The 26,898-nt window shown below is 42.3% G+C and overlaps 1 protein-coding gene across 2 annotated transcripts in view; it reads left to right on the top strand.

The window, feature by feature from the left end:
• trim9 (tripartite motif containing 9) overlaps positions 1 to 26,551 on the top strand; it is a 37,198-nt gene extending 10,647 nt beyond the window's left edge. Inside the window, exons 2-11 of one of the 2 annotated variants that reach the window (XM_015969463.3) lie at positions 7,552 to 7,647; positions 8,047 to 8,169; positions 16,383 to 16,493; positions 18,483 to 18,636; positions 18,777 to 18,922; positions 21,360 to 21,498; positions 22,981 to 23,019; positions 24,874 to 25,177; positions 25,861 to 26,023; positions 26,257 to 26,551. In XM_015969463.3, coding sequence (XP_015824949.3) covers positions 7,552 to 7,647; positions 8,047 to 8,169; positions 16,383 to 16,493; positions 18,483 to 18,636; positions 18,777 to 18,922; positions 21,360 to 21,498; positions 22,981 to 23,019; positions 24,874 to 25,177; positions 25,861 to 26,023; positions 26,257 to 26,334 — 1,353 coding nt within the window. In that variant the 3' untranslated portion in view covers positions 26,335 to 26,551. The remainder of the gene's footprint in view (positions 1 to 7,551; positions 7,648 to 8,046; positions 8,170 to 16,382; positions 16,494 to 18,482; positions 18,637 to 18,776; positions 18,923 to 21,359; positions 21,499 to 22,980; positions 23,020 to 24,873; positions 25,178 to 25,860; positions 26,024 to 26,256) is intronic. The other variant, XM_054741789.2, reaches the window with a different exon arrangement.
• Positions 26,552 to 26,898: the final 347 nt, after the last annotated feature.

Raw genomic sequence — 26,898 nt, 5'->3', positions numbered from 1 at the left:
TTCTGTCTGCTTTGTGAATCGGATGCTGAGAAGTCAGACAACAGGTACACAAAAGAGTAAGGTGCAGGGTAAATCTGGGCCTGGATCAGCTGTATGCTTCTTTTATGGAACTACACCACACTGGATGATTCGTTTTCATGGGCTTTTTTTTTGCACCATCTGAAATAATACACAGTTTTCTATTTTGTCAACAGAGAAAAGTCCTGCTTTAATGACAAATTAATGAAGATCCAGAACCCTGTGGTGGTTCTAAAGCACAGTGTTTTATTTATAACCGATTCTGTGCAGATAACTGCAGGTTGTGTTTGAGATGGAGGACAAAGTCGGGACTGAGGCGTGTAGGGAATGCATTTTCACAGTGGGCGTTTAGCCGGATGATGCTCCATTACTGGTGGCAACATTCACCCCTGGAGTTGCGTGTAAAGACATTAGCTGTGTCAATGTTAATGAAAGAGAGAGATAAAGAGCAGGAAAATCGGAGTAACCGAGTGACCCCAAACGCCCTCAGAGAGGAAGTGAAACATTGACTGAGCAAGAAGAGGCGGATTATTCATTATCAGGGAAATGAGTCTTCTTTAATCTACTCTGAACAAAATGTGAAGGCATTTTTGTTTTAAATGTTACTAAACATCTTTGAGATGGGTAGAAACAGGACATCCATCCGCCAGTGCTCACTTCTCCCAAACCAGGAGTTTCATTTTCTGATCCAGCCTGATGGAAATCTCACCTTTACCCCACTTCCTGCTTAATGTCCCTCAGAAAAAAGTAAGACATTTTTCAAACCCTTTAATCACTTCAGTGATTATCAAAGTTTCATAGTTATTTCAGTGTGATTGGTGAGGACTTCTCTGCATTATTGATGACAGCAGATATTAATGAATTATGCACCAGCCACTTAGGTGGAAAACAGGCTCATATGGGATCTTGTTAAACACGGATCCTCAACGTGGCCGAGTTTTGACTCTCCCAACATGTTGGAAGCTTAATTTTTAACAACAGAGGTTCCCAAGGCGGGGAATATAATCAAATTGTCTGTTTAATATTTCAAACTGTACTTTCTGAGGACTAAATCAGCTCGTATAAACAACCAGACTTTCATGTTCTGGTCTCTGGCTGCTGATTCTGCAAGAAAAGACACGACTAAACTGTAAAAGTACATTGTTTTCACTCTCTTTCATCTGGGGGTTGTAGGAATCATTTTCTCAGCCTTTTTTAAAGATTCATTTAAGGAAGATGAAGATATGCGTGACACTGAAGAACTCTAAAAACTTTTGAAAGTAGGTTATGGGAACATAGTGGAGCACATGTGGGTATTTTAATTAGCCCAAAGAGAGGCGCTGGGTTTTTTTTTTACATATGAGCTTAAGTCTGACGTTTTCTAGAAGACTTAAACTGCCTACAATTTCCTCTCTGACATTCATGGCTTCTTGTCAGGTTTACTGATACATCCCAACTGACCCTGGAGCTGCTGGTGAATTATCCACATGATGCACGTGCTCCCACTCAGCTTGGTTACAGAAATGAGTAGTAATCCCAAAAAGACATCCTGAGCTGCCCCCAGCTGCCTCAACAACCTTCTACCCTAACGTTGAATGATGCTTTTCCTTCAGCTGTGATGTAACAAAGTAATTTAAACCCAGACGTCAACTAAATGTTGCTTTGCCTGCTTAGGATTTTAAATCATTTCATTCCCTCTCTAAAGAATCAGTAGAAGCCAGACGTAAAACTACAAGAGCAGAATAACAGAGCTATCATCTTATCTGATGCTTACACACAGTTGCTTTAATAGTAGTAGTTATTTTTCTAACACCATTTTGTATTTAAGGGTCACTTTCTGAGTGTTTTATAGGAATCTGTCCAGAGTTCATAAGATATTTTGCTACCAGTTGGTTCAATATGATCCTTTTGACTTTGGTTCTACGCCTTTCTTCTGTGGAGTCAGTTCAGGGAACAGTTGGTAGCTTTATAGCGGGGAGTTTGCAGGTTCAAATCCCAGCTGTGGCACCTATGATGGACTGGAGACAGGCCCATTGAGTATCCCACCTCTATGTGCCTGCACCAGCTCCCTGTGACACTACTGAGGGAAAACAATTAAGAAATAAGTGAGTGGGATTCAATTTAATTTTAGTGCAAACAAGGAAGAAAATGTTCACCCTGCTGCAAAACAGATGGACAATGCTGCCTAATTTGTTAAAACTGAGTTTTCTTTTTTTACAGTGTAGACTTAATTTTTTTTAGATGTTCAAAAGGCATTTGAAAAACGGTTCATGTGTTTCAAATTCCTAAATTTGAAATTTCTGACATAAGTCTCATCTTATTGTGCTCCTGACGTCTGTCGTCCCATATGTGGAGCCGCTAGCTTTGGCTCTGTGGTCGTTGGACAGCAGGGAGTAGCTGTAAGCTGTGCAGAAATAAAGTATTCCCCTCCTTTCTTTGACCCGGTTAGGAGGATTGAGCTCTGCAGGCTCTCAAACAGTGGAAAAACGCCTCCAGACAATCAAGTGCTTTTCATTTTATCTGCTCAGTCACTGAACGCACGCTGACTGCTAACAGGGCGAGGCCGCAGAGCCCTGAAAGCCCGTCACTGGAGGGAAAAACGAGAGAACTGAGAAAGAGAGACAACTTAAATTGAGGTCAGATAAAAGGGCAGGTGACTGACCGGTAGATGTGTGATAAAACCAACAGAGTGTGAATGAATATGTTGAATGGGTTGAGAGTGACTGACAGGATCTTAAAAAGATGGAGTCTGCAGGAAACGTGTTCTGCTGGTTTTTTATGTTTGAGGATTTACATTTTCAATTCAGTTCAAAAATACTTTATTAATCCCAGAGGGAAATTGATTGCTGTAGTAGCTCAGAAAAATAACAATAATCAAGTCATCAAAGAGTTATTGTATATTACAATGACTGTTGGCAGCAAGGATCTCCAGTAGCGGTCAGTGTTGCAGTGAAACTGAAGAAGCCTCTGACTGAAGACACTCTTCCGTTGTTGGACAGGCTTGTGAAGAGAATGCTCAGGGTTGTCCATAATTTTCTTGATTCTCTGGAGAAGCATTATCTCCTCCAGTGGTTCCACAGTCGTCCCCAGAACAGAACCAGCCTTTTTTATTAGGCTGTTGAGCCTTTTCAGGTCCCTGCTTCTGATGCTACTACCCCAACAGGCGATGGCTGAAGAGATTACACTCTCAACAACAGACTTGTAGAAGATCTGCAGCATCTTGCTACAGACATTGAAGGACCTAAGCGTCCTCAAGAAGTGCAGTCTGCTGTGTCCCTTCTTGTAAACGGCTTCACTGTTCTTTCTCCAGTCCAGTCTGTTGTCCAGGTGGACTCCAAGGTATTTGTATTCCTCAACCACCTCCACTTCTTCTCCCGTGATTGAAAGTGTTTGACTCCACCCTGTTTCTTCTGAAGTCTAAAATCATCTCCTTTGTTTTGTTCACGTTCAAGGTCAGATGATTGTTTCCACACCATGCCACATAGCGCTCCACCAGATCTCTGTACTCAGCTTCCTGTCCATCTCTGATACACCTGACAACTGCAGAGTCATCTGAGTATTTCTGTAGATGACAGGTCTCTGATTTGTACTGGAAGTCTGAGGTGTACAGGGTGAAAAGGAATGGTTATAGTACAGTCCCCTGTGGTGCTCCAGTGTTACTGATTGCCTGGTTTGATGTGCAGTTCTTCAGCCTCACAAACTGTGGTATGTTTGTCAGGGAGTCTTTAATCCAGGCGATAGTTGAGGCCCCCACCTGGGTCTTCTGGAGTTTCTGGCAAAGTACATCAGGCTGGATTGTGTTAAATGCACTGGAGAAATCAAAGAACATGACCCTCACAGTGCTGCCTGCTTTGTCCAGATGACAGTGGATTGGTTGAAGCAGCTGGATGATGGCATCTTCAACTCCAACTCCATGGCGATAAGCAAACTGCAGCGGGTCCTGATATGTCCTAGTTTGCTTATTCAGGTGGGCCAACAGGAGTCTCTCCAGGACCTTCATGATGTGGGATGTCAGGGCAACCGGTCTGCAGTCATCATTGACTGATGGGCGAGTTTTCCTTGGAACTGGAACAAGGCAGGATGTCTTCCACAGGACTGGAACCTTCTCCTGGGCCAGACTGAGGTTGAAGAGGTGCTGCAGAATCCCACAGAGCTGCTCTGCACAGGCCTTCAGTACCCTGGGGCTGACACCATCTGGACCTGCAGCCTTGTTCCTGTTCAGTTTCTCCACCTGCCTCTTCACCTGACTTCTAGAGACAGATAGGTGGGAGGTAAATGGGGCAGCAGCATCTCTTGACTTGGTTGAAGACAGATTTATAGAACCAGAAGAGTCGATGACTGTGTCAGAGGACAAAAGAGCTGGCGTGTGACAGGAAAATGTTGGATCAGAGGAGGATGGGATGTCTGATTGGCTGGGGACAGGTGAGGAGGATGCTGGGTTTGTTCCTGAACTGAACCTATTGAAGAACTTGTTCAGTTCATTGGCTGTGTCCAGGCTGCCATCTGTGCAATCCTTCCTCTGCTTGAAGCCTGTGATCTTCATCCCTGACCAGACATCTCTGATATTGTTCCTCTGTAGTTTGTTCTCCAGCTTCTTCCTGTATGCCTCTTTGCTGTCTCTGATCTTGATCTTCAGTTGCTTCTGTATACTCCTCAATAATTCCCTGTCTCCCTCCTTGAAGGCTCTTTTTTTCTCATTTAGCAGAATCTTCCGTTCACTGGTGATCCAGGGTTTGTTACTAGCGAAGCATCTCACTGTTCTGGTGGGTATGAGGTTGTCCACACAGAAGTTTATATAGTCAGTGACACATCCAGTCATAACATTGATGTCCTGTTCATATCCTTGGCAGAGAGTCATCCAATCTGTGGTCTCAAAACAACTCTGCAGGGCTTTTTCAGCGTCCTGTGACCATTTTCTCACAGTTCTTTTTGTCACAGGTTGCCTCTGAACAAGTGGTTTATATTCTGAGCAGAGAAAAACAAGATTGTGATCTGATTGTCCCAGAGGAGGTCTTGTTTTGGACATGTATGCATTCTTTACATTTGCATAACACAAATCCAATGTCTTGTTTTCTCTGGTGGAGCAGCTGACAAACTTGAAATGTTGGAAGTGTAGCAGAGAGCGAGGCATGATTAAAATCACCAGATATAGCCACAAATGCATTGGGGTGCTTTTTTAACCCTAGTTTGACCAGATTTATCCCCAGGTCAAAGCAATAGTTTTATTTTTGAGGAAATTTGCTTTTTATGTAGATTGAACCATCATGGAAGGAGCCAGAAGGTAGCTAGCTTAGTGCTGCATGGAGCAAACTTGAAATCTGCCCACCAGCTCCTCTAAAGCTCATTTAATCTTGTTTGTGGAATCTGTGCTCAAAACCAAGGAAAACAACAACTTCTGGCTATGTGGAACCAAACTAGATTTTCACATTGATGTTTTAAGTTAGCTCAGATTCTAAAAAATACTAAGTTTAAGACAATGCTGCAATTCTTATGTCAGTTCTTGTGAAGTTTTGTTAAACTATCCTGCAAAAATGTACTATCGTAGGCATAATAATTAAATCCATGTTTTTTTATGCTGACAGGTTTTTTATGTTAAAAATTGAGTCCCTTGTTAACACAGAGGAAGTCAATCCTGTCATGCTCTGTGTTCCTGTGGTCCCCAGCCCCCTCCAGGTTCCCTCTAGGTGTCCCTCAGATTCTGTGTCCCTTTGGTCCCCAGCCCCCTCCTGTTCTCCCTCCAGGTATCCCCTCAGGTCCATGTGCTCCTTGTAGTCCCCAGCCCTTTTGATCCCCAGCTCCCTCCAGGTTTCCCTCATGTTCTCCTAGTCTCTCCTCAGTTCTCGCTCCCCACTTAGATCATTTGCTTACTTATTTTTAGATTCCCCTGTGCCTTTGTTCTACAGTGTTTTAAGTTTAGTTTGGGTTGTTTTAGTAGCTTTGGTTTACAGGTTTAAGATATAGTTTTCTCCCCAGCTTATTTCTGCTTCTTCCCTCAGTTCATTAGTTTCACCTGTGCCCAATTCCTCATGCACCTGCTCCTCGTCTCATAATCACCCAGCCCTGTGTATATAACCCTGTCTGTGTCTCTCAGTGTTTGTCGGTCCATTGTCGTTGTCAGTGTTGTTCTGTCCCTCCTCGTGAAGCTCTAGATTTTGCTCATCAAAGAGCTTTTTGTGTTTGTCAGTCAGGTTACTGACTTTAGGCTTGGCTTCCTGCCCTTTTTGGAATTTAGAATTTTGGACTCTCTTCCTAAATAAAGGATTTTACTTTGATTTCGCTCCTGCCTTGTGTCGTTCTGGGTTTCTGCATCTTGGATCCTAACCTCCTCCTGGATCAAACGTGACAAATCCTGGAAAATTTACACTTGGCTCTTTGCTCAGCTGCTGCCATCCCAGACCGTCCCAGTTCAGCTGGATTCCTGTAGCAGCAGCTGTCACGGTTTCCCAAACTCTCAGGTCAAAGGTCAGCTGTCGGCCCCCGCAGACTGATTCCCATTTGGTTGAGTAACGTCAGATGCCAGAATCCTGGCTGTCACGGAAGAGCAGCTTGAACGGGTTGGTTTGTTTTCACAGTGCTTTCCACAGGATCAGCTAGCGGCTGGTTTTATGGCTATCTTCCGCTGTAGAGGCGAGTTTTTTTTCTCTCTCTCTCTGTGTGATAACGCCTAAAGTCCTCAGATGATGATAAACCCACCAACATGACGGTTGTTCACTCAGTTGAACAGAGTTCCCACAAGGTCAGGTCCCTCCACCACCTCCATGTTCACATGCCCCCCCCCACCCCACCCCCACCCCCACCCCCCCATGTGAACTACTCATGTTTGTTTTTTGCTATCTGAGTCTTCTCACATGTCGAACCAAAGGCATTTCCCGTCACGTGCACCGAGATCAACTCCTCGGGGGCTATAATCTAATAAGTGCTTAATGTGTGAGTGGAGGCTTCCTCCTAGTTTCATCTGGATATTGCTTCTTTTTGGTGAAAGAATTAGGCGAGCAGAGCGTTTTGTCTTGAGGCTAAGACCTTGACACGTCAAAATGTCAGTGTCCCAGCAGCAGCATAGAAAAGCTGCTTTGTTTTACTTTCTGGATTCTACTGAAGCATTCAGAGGTTTTCAGATAATAGTTACATGAAATGAGTTTGACACATCTGGTGAACTTCCACATAGAAAGAGCTGGGATTCTGCATCCATGGATATTTCCTGTTGATTCTATAATTCCCAAAACGCTACTTCAGACTATTTTGAATAAAAATGGGAAAAATTGTGGAAGATTGCTCAGATAATCTCTGATTCTGCCCAACAAATAAAAAGTAAAAAGATCATTTAAAATGAGTTTTTTTTTGAATAGCTGCCAACAGTAGATATCAATCTGAAGGATTTTAGCTAATCTGAGCTAATTTCTGTTTCTCCAATCTAAGATTGAGCTATCTACAGCAAGAAAGATGTTGACTGTTCATCACAGATACCCGCTTCAGAAGACCTGAATTCTGTATAAGGGCTCATCACTAGTCTCTGTTGTTTCGTTATCTCTGATCTGACGTGTTCGTCCTCCACAGGGTCAGCTGTCCCAGGCTCTGAACGGCCTGTCAGACCGAGCCACCGAGGCCAAGGAGTTCCTGGTTCAGCTGAGAAACATGGTGCAGCACATCCAGGTAAGATTTGCTGCACCACTTTAAAATCTGTGAGCGCTCAAATGATCAAAACTGACAGCAGAAACTGTCTTCCCTGAGTGTCTGACGTTGATTTGACCCTTCATCCACGTGCAGCCTTAAACAAGAAACTCTAGATTTAAATGTCTATGTGCAGACAAAGCCGTGGTCAGCTTAATGGGGCGATTAGAGGAGTAAAGTGGGATTAGATGTCTCTGTTAATAATCATCCCATTGTCAGACCCTAAAGACAGGAAGGGCTGCAGAGGAAGAGTATGAGGAGGAAATTATAAATAATCATCTTACAGCTTTATAGGTCGTTTTTGTCACATTTTAGAGCTGCATGATCTGGAGCTGAAATGTTGTGCCACTACAGCTTCTGTGTGGTTTGTTCATCCCAAAGGAAAATGGCGTGGAGTTCGAGGCCTGCTTGGTGGCTCAATGTGATGCCCTCATCGATGCCTTGAACCGCCGCAAGGCCCAGCTGCTGGCCCAGGTCACCAAGGAGCATGAACACAAGCTGAAGGTTAGTCACCAGCATCACATCTGTGAACCAATATGATTTATTCGTGACATGCAGGCAGAGAATTTGCACTTGCAACATAAGTGGGCTAACAGAAAGGCCGTGGTTGTGACTGATGCGCGAGCCAGATCTGCAAATTAGTTTTTGAATTATAGCAGGAGAAACAGAAACTCCTCTGGAGGAAAGAAAACCTGATTTTACTGAAAAGCTTGATTCATTTCTTGCCCTGAGGGAAGTAAAGCTGTCATTGTTGGCTAAAATACAAAAGATCCTCTTTTGTATCTACACGTTTCACCCATCAATTTTTTAGCTGTTATTTGTGTTTGCATAGATTTGACAAAGTTTCACGACATCTCCAAACAATTTCTGTTGATTTTAGAAGCATTTAGTATTGTATTATTTCCCATTACGCCTCTACAGCACGCTGAAGGCGAGATCTAAGTGGGAGGAGAGAGGAGAGAAATGAATTTGCTCGGTAAAGCATCCAATTTCATGCTTGGATGCTGTGTAGAATCGAGGTTTCGCGCATGTAGGTGGGTTGAGAAACAGCCTGCGCAACATGTGAGCGCGCTCACACGCAGCACTGACTAACTCACGTTTCCTCCTTCTGAGTCTGGTCTTTGTGGACATGAAGAATTTAAAATCTTTTTATTTTTTGAGATTTGGAAAAATGACCAACTTATGAATTGTGTTGATTAAATAAATGTGGGCTTTCTAGATGTTACCATAATGTTAACTAATTGGGCGTGCACCTTCAAATAAGGGTACCAAATTTTTCTTTCCCCTCCCTCTCTGCTGTGTGTCAGCTCTACTTGTTTTTCCTTTATGGGAAGTTTCCATATTAATGCATTTTCTGTCAGAACGCAGGAAGCAGATCCTCCAGTTTTTGTAGAGTTCTGCAGGTGTTGAACCTCCTTGCTCAAATATGAAGTCATTGTCAGGGTTTAAACAGTCAAGAATAAAAATCTACATATTGAAGAACAAAACAGCTATTTAGAGTCATAGCTCAAGTGCAAACTCATCAAATGCTTGCATTACATTTTTTAATCATGTTTTAATTTCTCTTTTCCTCCAACCCTGACAAAGAATTGGTCTACTTGGGCTGTATTCTGCTAAAGTTAATATTGTAACTCAGGCTTCAGCATCAGGGTCGATCTCTGCAACAGTCATGCGACATCTTTACACAAAATGTGGTCAGCTGATTGGTGAGACACCTGCTCATCCATGAGAAAAATACAAATAGCAATTTAAAGGTACTGATCATTATGTAAGAATTTTTAATCACAAAACAGTCTTAATCATGTTTGAATGATGGTTACATTGAAGCAGATTTCCTTCTCAGCCGGCTGGGGGGGTGCTGTCAGTTTTTCTCCTTTCAAAATGGCCAAAGAGGGACGTAGTCTTTGTTTACAGTCGACGAGTCCACGGGATTGCCGAGTCTGCACCAGCTGTCACTGCTGAATCAACATTTGTAATTCAGTTCTGGACAGCAAAAAGCTATAGAATTGTGGACAGTATGTTAGCCAGTAAACAGGAGTGACCTAGAAGCCACAGCATCCTTTCTGTTTTACTTTGATATCGGGTGAAGAAGGCTAGAGGCTAATGTCGAGCAAGCAATGCTAATGGTGAATAAGCAACAAAAAGTCAGCTCTAAAAAGATCTCAAGCCACCTTTTTTTATTTATCAACAACTCAATATTACAACGATTTATCTATTTATCAACTTACTGTGTATGACCCTTTTTTTTTGCAAAGTGTTCTTCAAGTTGGCAAGGAGTGTTGGTAAGAAAGATGGATTATTTTCCCCCCGACAGAAAGAGTGTGACTTGTCTTCGCTCGTCATCAAGATTCTTCTGATGCTAATTCGCAGCTGGCAACAGCCATGAAAGTCATGTAATGAGTGGGGAGTCCCTTGTTGGTTTAGAAAATGGACTGCAGTAACCAAATTTGACCACAGGATGTCACTCTTACTTTATTCTTACATCATGCACCTTTAAAAAGTCTCACTTAGCTGAATAAGCATGTTTTCTCCAACAGATGCTGCTGAAGCTCTCACCGTTTTGTCTATAAAAGAAAGGATGAAAATTTAATCTTGCTAGATGGCTATGGTAGAATACCTTTAATGTACTGGTATTTGACGATGGATGGACATTCTGACCTGCTGCATGTGTGGGAATGTGCCTGTCAGTTAACTCATTCAGTGCCAGCCGTTTCCTGATCAGAAAAGCCCTTTGCTGCCAGCGTTTTTCAGCATTTTCACTGTTTTTTGAAGAGTCACAGAACGTTGCGCAATATGATGACGTCAACGCCAAAACTATCAAAACAAAGAGTAGGACTGACCTCTTACATCAGGAAGAATCTGCATGCTTTCATAATCTGTTGTCGAATTTTGAGCAGCAGGAGCTTTTCCGATTCACGCCTCGCTGTTTTTACAGCAGCGGCGCAAAAAAAACACGGATTTTCTGCTTCCTGGTCACGTGACGTGTGACGTACGTGAACGGAGATCAGCTTTAGAGCTGAGATGTTTGTAGTCACGGTGCAGGGGCTCGTTCCCACGCCCACACAGTAAACAAATGCAACTTTAGTCGTCAATGGCAGTTTACTGAATCCTAATGCAGGGGGATTTTTTATAATAAATCGGATATTTGGGATTTTTAGCAGTGATCTTATGCTGCTTTTGTTGGAATTCCTACAAATTTGTTGCTATGATGCAGAATAACTCTTGGTTTTATGACCTTCATCTCCTTTAAATACAGCAGAGCTCATTTAAGGTGGAGAACAGGGAGAATAGAGCAATGGGCACTGGAAACATTGTCTACACAGGTAGTCATTAGTGCTTTTTGCTTCATTAGCTTGTGCCCAAAGTCGTCCAGCAGCTGTAATCGAATGAGATGCGTTCAGTGGCCTCCGGGGGATGAGACGCCCCTCTGACACTGCCATGGTACTGACTGGCTAAAGCATGAAAAGCACAGAACAGCATCCCACCTGCTCTCAACGCTGCTGCTGTAGCCTCGGCCATCACCATAGTAACGAGACTTGTTGAGCTTGTTGTTGAGAACCCGTGGAGGTAAGAGGTAGTCCTTGATTGCATGAGTCAGGTTCTTTTTTTTTTTCTCATCACATCAGGACAAGCCCGTGTGTTTACTGGAGGAGACGGCAGAGGCGGAGGGTTGATTTATCTGAAGGTTCGTCACATGTACAGGTCACAAAAGCCGACGCCCACACAGACACAGTTGCCGCTTTGCTTCATCCATTCGCCTGGAAATGTAAAACGTAGTCAGTTCTGTGTTTGAACAAAAAAATTCAAGATTTTTGTCACAATATGAGGGATTTTAAACCTCATACGTAGTTTTATCATTACAAAGTGAGTGTTTAGGCTGCGGTGGTCGCTGTATGCACAAGAATTGAGTTTAAGGTTTTAAACTGAACATGAATACTTAATCTGGAAGATTAAGATTTTTTACTTTCAGAGTCTTGCGTCCGTGCAGCCATTTATCTCAGCTGGGAAACTCGGTGGATAATTAATCAGAATTCCTTCAGGAGTTTCCTGCAAGGAGAGCAGAGCCCTGTTTCTAGGAGATCTGGTTTGGAAAGCAAAATTGAAAAAAAAAAAGCCAGAAATGAAACAAAATAGGTCTTTCTACAGCACAGATACTGTGGATCTGCCTCTGGTTTTCCTCCATACACACTTCTGTTGTAAGGATTTACACTGATGACCCTCACCAAAGAAGTAAGCATCAATAGAAAAGGAGTTTACTGAACAGACACATGTCTTCACTCTGTGTGTGGATTCTTTTTAGGCATCTCAGAGTTTGAAAAACTCCACAATAAAAACCCACAAGCCAAAATCCAATTACGTGATCAAGAAAGGCAAGGGTCAAGGATGAAGTAAAAATACTTGGCAGGGAAGATGCAATGAGAATCAGTGGTCAAGTAACAGAGCGGGGGTCAAACTCCAGGAATCAGAAGACGCTTCTTTAAAACATAAACTCCACCAACAGTGACACGTTTTGATAAGAGCTACCTGTCATTAGATCACATTTGGTGTCAATTCAGACTCCACAGACAACAGCTGATTACAGCAAGAAATGATTCAGAATGACATCAGAATGTTCCGTTTGCCACCAAATGTCTCCTCCACGCTACGCCCACGCAGGCTGGTTAATTAGGACGCATCTTTTTGTTCCCGTGTGGTAACCTCCAGAATCCTCGTCATCTCACTGTTTGATTAATTTATCCAGGAATCCCTCTTCCTATAGATACCCCTCACATTTAACAATGGAGAAGATCAAATGTTCTCAGTAATTCAGCTCCAGTGTTCAAACAGTAAACTGAAGTTGCTTTCTAGTTTCCAACTTTAAAACAAACAAAGTTTTTTTTAAATATATTAATTAGCAGTGATGGTCATCTTAGCTGTTTACGTTCATCAAGTGGACAATTGCTGAGAGTCCTCCAACCCCTAGCTTTTAAGCAGTGGGATAAAACTGAGACCTGTTGGTATTATGTTCTCCACTCATGCAGCTCCCCCTCCTACACTCACCCCCCTGTTGATGCCAAAGCTACACTCCTGTGGCTCCTCGCTGACAGCAGAGCGTCAGTGGATGTGGCGTCTGTCTCTTCCATTGTCCATCAGTGTTCTCAGATTATTCCTGCTTTCATCCAATACAGTTAATGCTCCAAGCTTTCTCCTTCCTTTCATAATTCCCTGTTATTTCTATTCTGCATCATTAAACTCTAAACAAAATAAGTCTGTTTTTAAATGCACGGTCCTGGCCAGAATGAGATGGCATCTGAAGGCCAAACGGGCTGCAGTGGCCCAGTAAGGACAGCAGGAAGGAGGCACAAAGAGCTGCAGATCCAGTTCATCGTGTAACAGCTTCTAAGCCTCAAACACACCAGCTGATATATAATAGATGCAGTGTTGCTGAATGGAGCAACAATAATTGACAATGACCTGGACGTATTGGGTTTCTGCTACCGCTGTGCTTACCCGGTGTAGGAATTCTGCCCCATCCACCAGAATCAGCCTCCACCCTCCATCCTGCATGTCTTACTCTCCCTAAACCTTGTTTTGCACCTCTCTTTGAAATTTTGACAACTATATTCCCACAGTTCTCATCAAGATGCTAAATTTCCTCCACTGCACCACACCTCGTGCTGCTGAAGCCTCTTGCTTGCATTCAGATAAATGAGCCTTTCTCACAATGATTTTCCAGCAATCAGGTGGCAGACAGCAATGTCGGCGTCTGGCAGATGTTTTTTTTTTATCTTAGTGAGGAGCTGATTCAAAGCAGGTTTCAGGAGAGGTGGCTGCTGAGAGTAGCTGTTCTTGTGAGCAGTAGATTTGAGAGGACAAAAACGAAAAGATGTAACAAAATCAGCTGAGTTTGCAGAGGATGGACAAGGAGCGTGCTTGTTTAACATGCAGGGACAGCAGTGGGAAGCTCTTCCTGGAGCTCCGCCAGGCCACTGCAGGTTGTGGATGTTTCTGCCCAGCAGTGACAGCAGAGCTGGAGCAGAACCTCATATCGGTGAGAGAGGTGAAACACGGTCATTTGGCTGATTGATTCTCCGTTAAAAGGCGGGATTAGTGGCGTTGCTGTAAACATTAATTCTCCTGAATAAATAACATTCAGAACAGCCGTCGTTTTTGTAAAATGAGAGGTTTTAAATAGAGTGGGCCACGTTTTTGTGGCTCATTATTGCTGTGAGAAGAGAATTTGCAATGTGTAAACATCGCTATGTGTGAATATGTTAGTTTCTGTTGTTTTTAAAGGCATATAATGCAAATTTTTCCTATTTTTGAAACATTTTCATGAGCCACTATGGGCTAAAATGACCCTTTATAGGGTTAATGGAATGTCACTCATACCTCCACCACCCTCTGGGTCCAGAATATCGCACCTGCAACTTCAGAGAGCTGGTCCCTGTTGGATTTAGTAAAGTAGAGCTGACATACCTTGTGCTGCAGTCTGCTTCCAGCACATTTCCTGCATGTTTAGATCGTGAGCACAGCTGATTTGTTTAATTTAGTGATGAACCACTCCTGTAGAACCTAATGAAGGTTGAGGAATCATTTCAGCTGTTAGATTAAGGTGTTAAAAAAGACAAATGCAAAGCGAGGAGCTAAGTTTCACTTTTGGTTCTATTAACTGGACACTAGAGGGTGCTAAAAGTGAGCCAAAACTGCCTAGTGTCTCTTTAGAAACAAGTTCAAATGAAAGACTTGGTTGTTGTTCATTAAAATGTGTTTATGTATTTTTTAAGTGTGATTCTGTAGATATGTTATTGATAATTGGTATATTACCTACTACAGAAATAATCAGAAATCATTCTGAATGGTCTTGGTTAGCGTACGAGTTTTATAGGATTGATGAGCTAACAGCTAGTCCAAGCGCAGAGTCTTTAAATGTCTCAAATCCCCTGAATTTCTGCACCAGTTCCTGCTAACAAAATGCATGATTATTTCAGCAGGATGGGGCTGCCAGACTCACCAGAAGGGCTACATTTATCTGCTGATGGTTTTAGTAGACAACTACAGAGCCTCATGTAAATAACTGGGAAATTAAACACAGGCTTCAGTTAAAAGGTTTAAAACGTACAGAAAAAATGCTGCAGAAAGTTTGTAGCTTGAAGTTATTTTATTAGAGCTGCAAAACCCTTTGTTATTGAGTCTGCTCACAATAGCCGTTAGCTTATCAGTAAACTCCATTTCTCCAAACTGAGGCCATTCATATTACTATTAATAATCTTGTTAACCTTTACCCACAAAAACAGCAGTGAATGATATCATCATGTAATTGTTTTATTTCAAACTAATGAAAAATGCATGAAACATGCAACATTAACTAAATCTGTTTGGTTTTTCCCATTTTTTAATAGAAAATGTTCATTTTTGTAAACACAAAAAAGGTTTTCTATACTGCGTGTTTGCTGGATTTAGTCCAGTTTTTTCAGTTTTGCTCTCATAAAGCTTGTACTAAAACTGAGTGAGCCTAAAACAAATTCACTCCACGGCCAAAATGTAGACACTTTGTTCTCAATGTGCCACAAATCTACTTTAACACGTGTGTGTGTTTAATGATGTGTACCAGAGCCATTGCTATGACTCATCTTGTCCTCGTCCAACCTGATGGTCCAACCCAAGTGAGAGGGGACGGTGATGACGTCTTTTCATCAAAGCTTTTCACCTCCCATCAGATATGAGTCAAAAAGACTATTTTTGATCAGATTTGTTGTTTAAATCAATGATTAAAAAAGGCTGCCAACTACGTCTACAACAGAAAAACACACACACACACACGTATATCTGGGATTCTCTGTATGTGATGTTATTTATGGAAGGACGATCTCTTGGACTCTTATGATTCATTATTTTTGAGGGTACATGTTCCCTCCTGACTGCCCCAGTGAGCATCCAGATGTCTAGGATTCATGTTTTCTGTGGATCTGTGCTGCAGAACCTGCTGGAGGTTTGCAGTTATCAGCAAATCATCTTCGTGCACGCTGTCGGTCTCCGTGCTGCTGCTTGTAAAGGATTTTCCTTTCTGTTTAGCCTCAGAGCCTCTCAGAAGGCAGCACTGAAGTTTCTGTTTCCTAGCAACCTCAAGTCCAGCATTTCCATTTATTTCACACTGTTGCAGAGAGGTTGTGGACATCCGTGAGAAACAGGGAATCTCCCACCTCAAAAACCATCAAGAAACAACCAGACCAGTCAACGGTCTTCCAGTAAAATAAGAACGTTTTACTCTTGTTGACACAATATGGTTCCAAGCTGGATTCAAGATTATAGCAAAAAAAAATTATTTTCCTGATGCCAAATGAGCTGTCTCATTATTTTAGAAATGTTTGCTTCATTTGTTCGCAGCTTCTATTCCCATTGGTCCATGATGTAACTCATGATGACGATTCTCTCGGTTAGCGTGTAAAACTAAAAGGTCACTCTCCAGCCGCTAACGTCAATAACAGCCAACAATGTCCCTTCTGCCTCCTCCATTCTGTCACAGGAGGGAAATGAACCGATAATCCTGATTCTCGTTGCTACAGTTTTCCTCCTGGTTGGTTTAACCTCATTAACATTTTAGTCAAATCTGTGTTTTTCTGTCTCCTTCATGCTTTCTGATCTCTTCTTGTCACGTTCCTTTTGCTGTGATTAATAACCGATCCTCCTAAATATTCTCCTCCATTGTGACTCCTCCCTTTACTGATGTCCTCCAGGTGGTTCGGGATCAGATCTCTCACTGCACGGTGAAGCTGCGACAGGCCACGGGACTGATGGAGTACTGCCTGGAGGTCATCAAGGAGAACGACCCCAGCGGTTTCCTGCAGGTACAAAAGTCCCTGAGTTCATGCTGATAACTCCTCCGCACATTTACAAGATCGTGTTAAACATCTAAAGAAGATAGTTGAACAGAAATATTGATTTAGAACTTATTTCTTTCATATTTTGACCCCAAAAGAACATCTGACTGTGGTGAGGTACAGAGCTGTTTGATCATAGAGGAAAAAAACCTATCGTTGTTAATTTAATATTCAAGTCAAGATTAAAGTTATATAGAACAATATTCAGAGTTCGTATTTTAAGAAGACTGCCAGTGCCAATTTGTGTCAGCGGGTGGCAGAGTAGAGCGCCTTAGTGATGACTAAAACTTATAAAGGTATTGCTTATAAAGTCAAAGTAAAATTTCACACTAGAATCAGTGCAAAAGTTTAACTATGTTTAGGACAAATAAAATACGTTGTTTTAAAACGCCGACTTTAAGGCCCGAAAGATGTACTAACAACGAAAAAAGTTTTTAAAGCTGAAATGTTTATTTTGTAATGCTAATATAACAACTATAGAATAGTGTTTTATTTTCAATATACCAATAAAAATAAATAAAATTGGCCCTTACCACCTGAAGGCAATAGACATGTATGACACTGGATAAGGCATGTTTCCTGTGAAGGAACTAATTCTGATTCTCCAACTAGATGCTTTATGGCCACATGTAGTTTGATGGAAATTGTCAAATGATCTAGAAGAGGTTAGTCTTCTACTTGAATGATCAGTCACGTGAACGCTGCTCTAAAAGCAGACAAAAGCCACTACGGGAGCCTAAATGTCCAAACGGGGAGTAACTGTGCTAAACTGTTTTTCCAAGAGATGATGCTTGGATATAGAGCAAAATGGAGACTTGTCACTGGATGCATAGAGTGGTGGTGGTGGTGGGGGGGGTGGGGGGTGGGGGGTCATACCTGAAATAATGGAGGCATTAATGTTTTATTCACACTAGTGGTGTGTTTTGGTCTCATTCTACCATTTTCTCCACAGGATGCATGAGTTTTGCCATCAGAAGTGTTGTGTGCTTGCAAAGCAGAATATGATTATGATAGATTCAGGGTTACTTTATTCTTGATTTTATTCCCTTTGTAATAATTTATAGCCAAAGTTAAAAACTGAAATATAGATTTACTCTAAATTTAAATATAGTGTAAACATCAATTTATTTCAGAAATTCAGCTTAGACTGAGAGACCATCTAAAGGCTCAGGAACATTTGTAGATGTTAATCAGCTGATTAGAGAGTGACAATGACTCTAGAATAATGAACCTTTTCACAATATTCTAATTGTCTGAGATTTCGAATTTGGGGTTACTTTGTAAGCCATAATCATCACAATTATAGCCACATAAAAGCTTGAAATATCTGGCTTTGCATGTTATGAGTTTATCTCATATATTAATTTCACCTTTTAGGTTGAATTTCTGAAATTAAAAGAACTTTTGCACCATATTCTAAGATTTTGAGTTTCACCTATAATTGCACAGCCCTACCACCAGGTAGGGGTGTGTATCTGATGAAACGGGCGGTAAAATTACACTTTAACTTACATTTTTGACCTTTTCTATGAAATATTTCAACAGGTAAATCAATATTTTTGAAAGTTTAGAAGCTATAAAGGTGTGATTTTGCGACTGAGGGGATGTCATTTATGTACTTGACTCCTATGTCACATCTGCAGACACATTTTCTCAGGTCTTTTTAACAAGGTGCAACATTCTTTCATAAAAATAAAATATTCATGAGGAAAAAATATAATTTTGATGTTTGAGTTTGTCATAGTCCCTTTGATGTTTCTGAAGGTTGGTGATTATTTACTTTGAAGTTCACCAGGCAGCTTTCATGTCAGCCTTTTAAACTAAGACCATCTTAAACACAAATATGTTGCACTTTGCTCAAAGCTTGATCACTCTACATTGCTTTATTTGTAAGTGTCCTGTCCTTGTTGTGTTGGCCGTGAATTTGTAGACTCATTTGTCCCCTGCTTGCCTCAGATCTCTGACGCTTTGATCCGGAGGGTACACATGACGGAGGGTCAGTGGGGGAAGGGAACCCTCACCCCGAGGATGACCAGTGACTTTGACCTCACCCTGGACAGCGGACCCCTCCTGCAAACCATCCACCAGCTGGACTTCGTACAGATGAAAGGTAAGATAAGAGTGTGTGTGTGTGTGTGTGTGTGTGTGTGTGTGTGTGTGTGTGTGTGTGTGTGTGTGTGTGTGTGTGTGTGTGTGTGTGTGTGTGTATCTCAGTGGGATGTAATCTGACCTGCTTTTTCGCCTCCTTAGTCCCAGCTGCTCCCATGCTACAGCTAGAGGAATGCTGCACACAGAACAACAGCGCCACGTTGTCGTGGAAACAGCCGCCTCTCTCCACCATCGTCGTTGAGGGATACATTCTGGAGCTGGACGATGGAAACGGGGGGCCGTTCAGGGTAAGATTCCCTCTGCGGGTACTTTTTATGAGATGGCAGCCCAGTTGGGAAATAAGTCAGCTATATAGGATGTGCCTTCCATGTTCAGCAACAAAGATTGGTTCATTTGGTGCCAAGAAGGCCACAGTTCCTGGGAATGTGAAAGCAAAGTCTTGTGTCCTGTGAGTCAAGTGTGAGGGACCCGCCCTTTTGTGCCGAAGGGTCATGTGACTCAGCGTCGCATTGAATGACATGCCATCGGGAGAACAGGCTTGTAATGCAGCTGTCCGCTGGAACGATTCAAGAATCCTGATCCAGGATCAAAGCCGTCTCCATCTCCATGCAGAGGTTCACAGTGTAATCCCTCCTTGTATTACACCCCCCCCCCCCCCACACACACACACACACACAGTTTGTTAGATGGTGAAGGCTCTGCTTTGTTACGAAGGCGACTTGCACCTCCTGAGTGATTCTTTCAGTACAACAGTCGAGGATATCCATGTCTGGTCACATTTGAGATGTAGCCCCCAGCCAAGCATTTAAAATCTTCTTTTATTAGTGCACAGAGAGCGGTAAATAAATGAGTCCTTTTCTTCTGACTTTTGTTCTCATTTTGGTGAGGGATACATTTTAATCTCAAAATCCTACAAACCCCAGAGGCTGAGACTTCCCAGCATGCAAAGGGAAAGCAATTGTTTGGTTTTACAGTAAAGTGGTCATGATCTGCAGCAACATTTTCCAGCTTCATAAACTAACCCCCCCCCCCCCCCTTTCAGAAAATGTAGCTGTGTTGTCTGTTGAATCGAGAAAATATGTGTTGAAATGGCGGTGATGGTGATAATCTCAGAAGCTGCAGCAGAAGTACGTGATGTGCAGACAGACAGACAGGCACAGACTTGAACACCAATGACTTGCGACTTGAATTGGCTTGCATCTGTTGACTTGATGATGACTTGAGCATATTTGATATTTTAGCACAAAAGTAGCACGACATGGACAAAAATCATAAATCATTCTTCGTTCTGAGTTTGATGTTGTACGGCTAAATGCAGCAGCACTTTATGATCAACTTCAGTTGCACTTTCTGTTTGTTGCTTTATTTCTGGAGTTTATTTATTATCATTGTCATTAAATTGAAGTTGGACAGATGACTTGATTGTGACTTAAAAATTCAAAGTTAAAGACTTGGACTTGACTTGAACTTACAGATCATTGACTTGGACTTGACTCGAGACTTGGCTGGAAAGACTTGTGACTTACTTGTAACTTGCAAAGCAGTGACTTGGTCACACCTCTGCTAAATGTGCTTCCTGCTTCTCCCTCCTACTGGTTGAAAGTGAAATAACAACAGTTGTAAACAAACCTGCCGCAACCCTACTTACAACGAGCTAATGCTAACACAAGCTATCTGAAGCTGGCTATGAAGTAAAATAATCCACGCTGTTGGACTAATAATATTAAGGCTTACAACCCCAGTTGCACTGTGGAAGCCCATTCCCGCCACTCACATAAAAAACAAATTATCTCATAATTATGACTTAGCTATCTCATAATATTGAGATAGCTAAATCATAATTACGAGATGCTAAGTCATAATTATGAGATGCTAAGTCATAATTATGAGATGCTAAATCATAATTACGAGATGCTAAGTCATAATTATGAGATGCTAAGTCATAATTATGAGATGCTAAGTCATAATTATGAGATACTAAGTCATAATTATGAGATAGTTAAGTCATAATTATGAGATAATATTTTTTTTTATCTGAGTGGTGGGAATGGGCTTCCGTATGCAACAATGCCAGATCAGGCCAGGTTTGTTGTGTTTTATGTTGTAGCTGAAAATGGACACACCTGATACCACCCGTGTGGTGTTTCAGGACCACCATCTTTTGTTTGTCTTCTTACCTATGCCTGTTAGATAAAACCTGCTGGTTCCTCCTGTGTTTAACCACTCTGCCTTCATATTCATCATTCTTTAAGAGGTGGGTATTTCAAATTAAATATTAAAAATTACAGAACAGCTTTGATATTATGGAAAGTTTTAAATGGGACCCAAGAATGGAGTCAAATGGGAAGCAGGAGCAGGCAGGTAAGAATAATCCAAGGGTTTAATAGCAAAAATCCATAAAATAATCTCAATACAGATGACTACAAATATGTCAAGTGAAACGTCTGCCAGAAAACTTGTTTGCCAAATCATTTTAGAAGTTGTTTCATCCTCTTCTATTCTGACTCATTGAGTCTGACCAAAACACGTCATATCAGCTACTTGTGTGTCTATTTATTTAGCATCGTGGGCAGAAGCAGCCCACATTATGTTCACTCTACCAACTCTTGCTGCCGCCCCTAAATCCCTATGGGACACACCAGAGCCGAGAGGGACTCCATGGCCTTATAATTGTGCTCCAGACGTATCTGGTAAATTAACAGGAAGCACCGCATGTCTCTACAGGAGGTGTATGTGGGGCCGGAGACCATCTGCACGGTGGACGGGCTCCACTTCAACAGCACGTACAAGTCCAGAGTGAAGGCCTTCAACGCTAGTGGAGTGGGCCAGTACAGCAAGACGCTGATCATGCAGACGTCTGAGGGTACGTTGAGCTTCGTCTCCTCCTTGCAGGTCCTTATGGAAAAACACGTAGTGACTATTTAAACTAAAGCGGTCAAGTGATTAAATACTTAAGATTTATGTGTTTTCAACTTCATGCGGATTCAACTGCAGTTTATTTAAAACTCAATTGAAATGGATCTAATTTGCAATGGATTTCAAAACAGAAACTGACCAAATCTCTTCTTTTTAGACTGTTGCAGTCAAGCAATAATGTGAAACTGCAACTGATCTCAGCTAATCAGTTTAAAGTATTTTTAGTTGATTTATTCATCTGATTCAAGATAGTCTGTATCTGAATTTGCTCAATCCTGCTAAGTTTGAAACCAGAAAGAGGCGAGACTCAAATACTGTTAGCGTTTCTTTACCAGCTAACATCTGAGACCACCCTCATGAATTAGTTGGTGAGCAATCAAGCTTTGTGTCTTTAGACTAACAGCAACATTTTAAAGTAGAGTTACATAATCAATGACTTAGGCTGGTGACCAAACTTTGAGTCATGCCTAAAACTTCTCTTGAATAAATAAAGATTTAACATTTTTTATTTTACCGCCAAAATTTGCTCACTTTTGCATTTAACCCTCTGGAGGCAGGCGTTGCAGATTTGCAACAGTTAAAACCTACCTACCTGGTTACTCCACATACGTATTTCATGAGCATTTCTAACTCAGAAGTACCCCTGAAGGACTTAGTTGTTCGTCCTTTCATCAAACTTATTTCGAGCCTGAGAGGGTTAACAGTCCTCAGAAGAAATACGCAGCTCCTGATGTTCATCTTAAGATATTTCCCCCTGAGTCTCGACTCTTTCTCTTTCGTCTGCAAACTAATGTTTCCAGAAGATGCAGATAATAATAAAAAGTTGCTGCCAGACTAAAATATTGTCTTCAAAGCTGAAACTTTCTTCAACCAATGTGATTTCAGATATGCTGAATCATTCTTCTATTTAATCATTGTTAGTATCTAACAGCAGCTGTGGATTTTGACTTGTTTAAGCCTTTTAAGCCAGTGCCGTCCAGCTGGTTCATGATTAATCCACCCCTGCTGCAACCCTCCCATTAGTGGAAAGCTGCTCTGCATAGGTAGGGAAGCTCCTCATCATCACAGGACACGAAAGCCAGCCCAGACCCATATCTGATGGAGAAAGCACTACCTGATCTAACCTCTTAGATGTCTTTTGCAGCTTTCACACAGGGCTGACTGAGCTTTGATGGTGTTAGTTTTATTTGTACAAAGAAGGAAAAATTCAGGTTTCTGTAACTTAAGTTCTTCTAGTGTTGTTTTCAGGTTTTGTTTTTGGGGACAGCCTCTGGTCTTTATGCCGCTGAGGCTGAACCAGCTTCCCAAACTAAATCTGCTCTCTTCCTTCCCTCCTGATCCCTCTGCATCACTGCATCGCTTCACTCCTTTCCCCGACCTATTTTTAAATTTTTTACTCCTTCTTCTCCCTCTTGATTCCTCATTCCAGCTGGAGTCCCTCCATGTGATATTCAGTCTATAAGCACAGGTATGGATGGCACTGACCACACTAATCCCTTCCAGGCCATTGCCCGTTTCATCAGTGAGGTCGTCACTCTCTAACCAGCAGAGGGGCCGTTTGCTGCGCTGTGGGCTCCACCTATTACACATTTATGACAGGCTTCTAATAACGGTCTTTGTTTTATTTCTGCGGGGAAATCATTCCAGGTAATAAAACTATACGTCACATCAGGTCTGTAGTAAAAGCCAGTGGAGCCCATAAAAACACCAAAGGCCCACCTGCTTAACAACCATATTTATGTGTAAGGACAATAGAAATGTGATAAGATAAGCTATAGATGTTATAAGAAACACTGTTTTTCTGAAACTGAGTCAAACCATTTAGCAAATTTAGCATCTGCTTTGAAGGATGAAACAGTTCTAAGAAAAAAAAATCCATTTCCATTTTAATCCGCTTATCCAGAGTCGGGTCGCAGGGGCAGTAGCCTAAGGTGAGAGGCCCAGACTTCCCTCTCGCCAGCCACTTGGGCCAGCTCCTCCGGGGGAATCCCAAGGTGTTCCCTGGCCAGGTGAGAGACATAGTCCCTCCACCGTGACCTGGGTCTACCTTTAGGTCTCCTCCTGGTTGGACGTGCCTGGAAAACCTCACCAGGGAGGTGTCCAGGAGGCATCCTGACCAGATGCCCGAGCCACCTCAACTGGCTCCTCTCCATGTGGAGGAGAAGCAGGTCTACTCCGAGCCCCTCCCGAATGACCTTCCTTCTCACCCTTTCTCTAAGGGAGAGCCCAGCCACTCTTTGGAGAAAATTCATACACTGCACCCGACCCCTTTGGCCCCTCCCACGACTGGTGAGCCCATGGGAAGGGGGACCCATGTTTCCTCTTCAGGCTGTGCCCAGCCGGGCTCCATGGGTGAAAGCCCCGCCAGCAGGCACTCGCCAACGTGCCCCACCTCCAGGCCTGGCTCCAGAGAGGGGCACCGGGCGAGTGAACACGGTTTCCATTTATATAATTCATCATAAGAGGTCTTCGGGCTGCTCTCTGTCTGATCCTTCACCTAGGACCTGTTTGCCATGGGTGACCCTACCAGACGCAGAAAGCTTCAGACAACTTAGCTCCTAGGATCACTGAGACACTCAAACCCCTCCACCACGGTAAGGTGGCAGCCCAGGGAGAAAAAAAAATTATAAAAATAAAACTACACATACTTATAAGAAACTGCAAAGATAGTTTTGATAAACGATACAAAAAAAAAAAAGAAAATTTGACCAAACTTCTATTTGAGAAAACTTAGAAACTCAGCTCCAAGCAAACAAGCACCCTCTAGTGGCTGGCTGCAGTGTTTGTTTTAAATCCCACCCCCTCCGAGAGTATAAATGGGACATTTTTATGAATAAAAGAATAAAAACAATACTAATGTAATTTCTTTAACAAATAAACAAACAAAAGAAGCTTATTTTTAGTTCAGACCCACAGGTCTCAGCTGAAAAGTTGATGATGTCGTCATGGCAACATTTGAAACTGGATGTCCAGGATGAAGGCGGTCAAATGTCTTTAAGAGAAGGTTTGCTTTGTTAAATTGGTTTAATTTAAGCAGAAGCCAGATATTTGCAGACTGTCTGACTCAGTTTTCCTTTTTTTAAAATGATTAAGTATAATAATCATAAGTTAGTTTAATATAAGTCGTATAGCTTGATGATGAGGATAATTAACTCTGTGAGATCCTATTAGTGATGCTGAATCTTCCTCTCATCTTTGTCATTTTTTTTTCTCCATTCAAATAATTTTAGCCTGTCACCCAGAATCATGTCATGTCAGTCATCACGTTCCCTCCTGCAGTCATAATTCCAGTCCTAAGGTACTCTTACTGTCTGCTGTGCAGTTGCATGGTTCACCTTTGACCCGGCCTCGGCTCACCCAGACATCGTCTTCTCCAACGACAACCTGACCATCTCGTGCAACAGCTACGATGACCGGGTGGTGATGGGCAGCTCCGCTTTCTCCCGTGGCGTTCATTACTGGGAAATGACAATCGATCGCTATGACAACCATCCCGACCCAGCTTTTGGCATCGCCCGGGGAGACGTCTTAAAGGACGTGATGCTGGGGAAGGACGACAAGGCCTGGGCCATGTACGTGGACAACAACCGCTCCTGGTTCATGCACAACAACTCACACACCAACAGGTACGAAGATCTGAGGACGATTCACTATGTGTTGAATAGGATTTTATTGATGATTATTGCGTGTGTGTGTGTGTGTGTGTGTGTGTGTGTGTGCGTGCGTGCGTGCGTGCGTGCGTGCGTGCGTGTGTGTGTGTGTGTGTGTGTGTGTGTCGTATATCACTGCCTATCTGTTGTAAAACCAGTAAATTTGGTCTTTATTACATTCCGTCTGTCAACACGAAGGCCAAAAGATCTCAAAAAGCAATGCATCATATCCCGTTAATAAAAGAACGCGGAACAACAATTAAAGAACTGCAGAGTTAACCCTCTGGAGGCAGGCGTTGCAGATTTGCAGCGGTAAAACCTACCTACCTGGTTACACGTACGTATTTCATTAGCATTTATTAAATCAGAAGTACCCCTGAAGGACTTAGTTGTTCGTCCTGTCATCAAAACTTATTTTGAGCCTGGTAGGGTTAACTTGGTTCAGGCAAAGATCAGAGGTCCTGATGGGAGAGTTCCCATTCCAGAAAGAACATGAGGGCCTGTCTCACATTTACCAAAAATGGATCCCATATGTGTGTTAAATAAATGTGGTTCAGTGAAACACTTACTTTCCTGTTGAAATGTCGAGAAACGTGTAATTGTTAGCTTGAATAATAATAAACAGTACAAATATAAAACTTTCATCTGTGTGACTGCAGGACGGATGGTGGCATCACTAAAGGATCCACAATAGGGGTTCTGCTGGACTTCACACGCGGGCTCCTCATCTTCCTCATCAACGATGAGCAGCAGGGTCCAGTTGCCTTCGAAGGCCTGGAGGGCACCTATTACCCCGCCATCAGCCTCAACCGGAACGTACAGGTGAGGAATGAAACTGTAGAGCCTCATTTTCATTTCAGCTATCTGGGAATTGTTGTATTTATTTTTAAATGGGGGTTACTGTTGCCAGATTCCCAATCAAAGCTTTAGATAACAGATCAACACTCCCATCTACTGGCAAAACAATACAGTAAACATCCTGACCATCCTTTTTTTTTTTTTACATTTTTGTTAATTAATATTGTAAAAGTGGTTTTTTTTTTATTATTATTCAGCTCACACTGCACACTGGTCTACCCATCCCTGACTTTTACACCCCCGGGGAGGCAGATCCGACTAGCTCCGTATGCTGAAGACTCACCTCAGCAAGGACAACCCTCCTCTGGATTTCCCACTTCCCCTTCCCACCTGTCAAAACTCCGATCTCTCCTTCGTTCTCCTCATCAGCGAGATGCCAACCATCCTGAGCCATATCTTTTACATGTACAAACTTGTGCAGGACAATTTCCACACATGCGGTGCTTCGCCACCCATAACTTGTGTTTTGACAGCACTTAAAAAGGTCAGAGGTAGTTTAAATTTAATCTTCATGTAAAACAGATGGATTTTAAATGCTATAAATCATATTTTGGCACTGAGAGACATGTGCTAATCTGCATTTGGGTTGAGATGATGAGAGGAATGACACAGCTTCATTATTAATAGTAAAGCTAAAGGTAATAATAGTTTCCAGGGCTAGAAACGGAAAACTTCTGAGAGTCCATTTATCAGAATGTTTCCCAGAATGTCAAACTCTTTCTGAAAGGGAGTTTTCTGTCATTGTGGATGATTCTGTCTCACTCTTCTCACATAGTTCAGTACGTTTTATCCTTTTGCTCTGAGTGAATCATTTAAAGCCAAAATGTAAGAAAGAAAGT

Source organism: Nothobranchius furzeri, chromosome 18 (genome assembly GCF_043380555.1).
Source record: "Nothobranchius furzeri strain GRZ-AD chromosome 18, NfurGRZ-RIMD1, whole genome shotgun sequence".
Classification (NCBI taxonomy): domain Eukaryota; kingdom Metazoa; phylum Chordata; class Actinopteri; order Cyprinodontiformes; family Nothobranchiidae; genus Nothobranchius; species Nothobranchius furzeri.
This window is presented reverse-complemented; position numbering and strand designations above follow the sequence as displayed.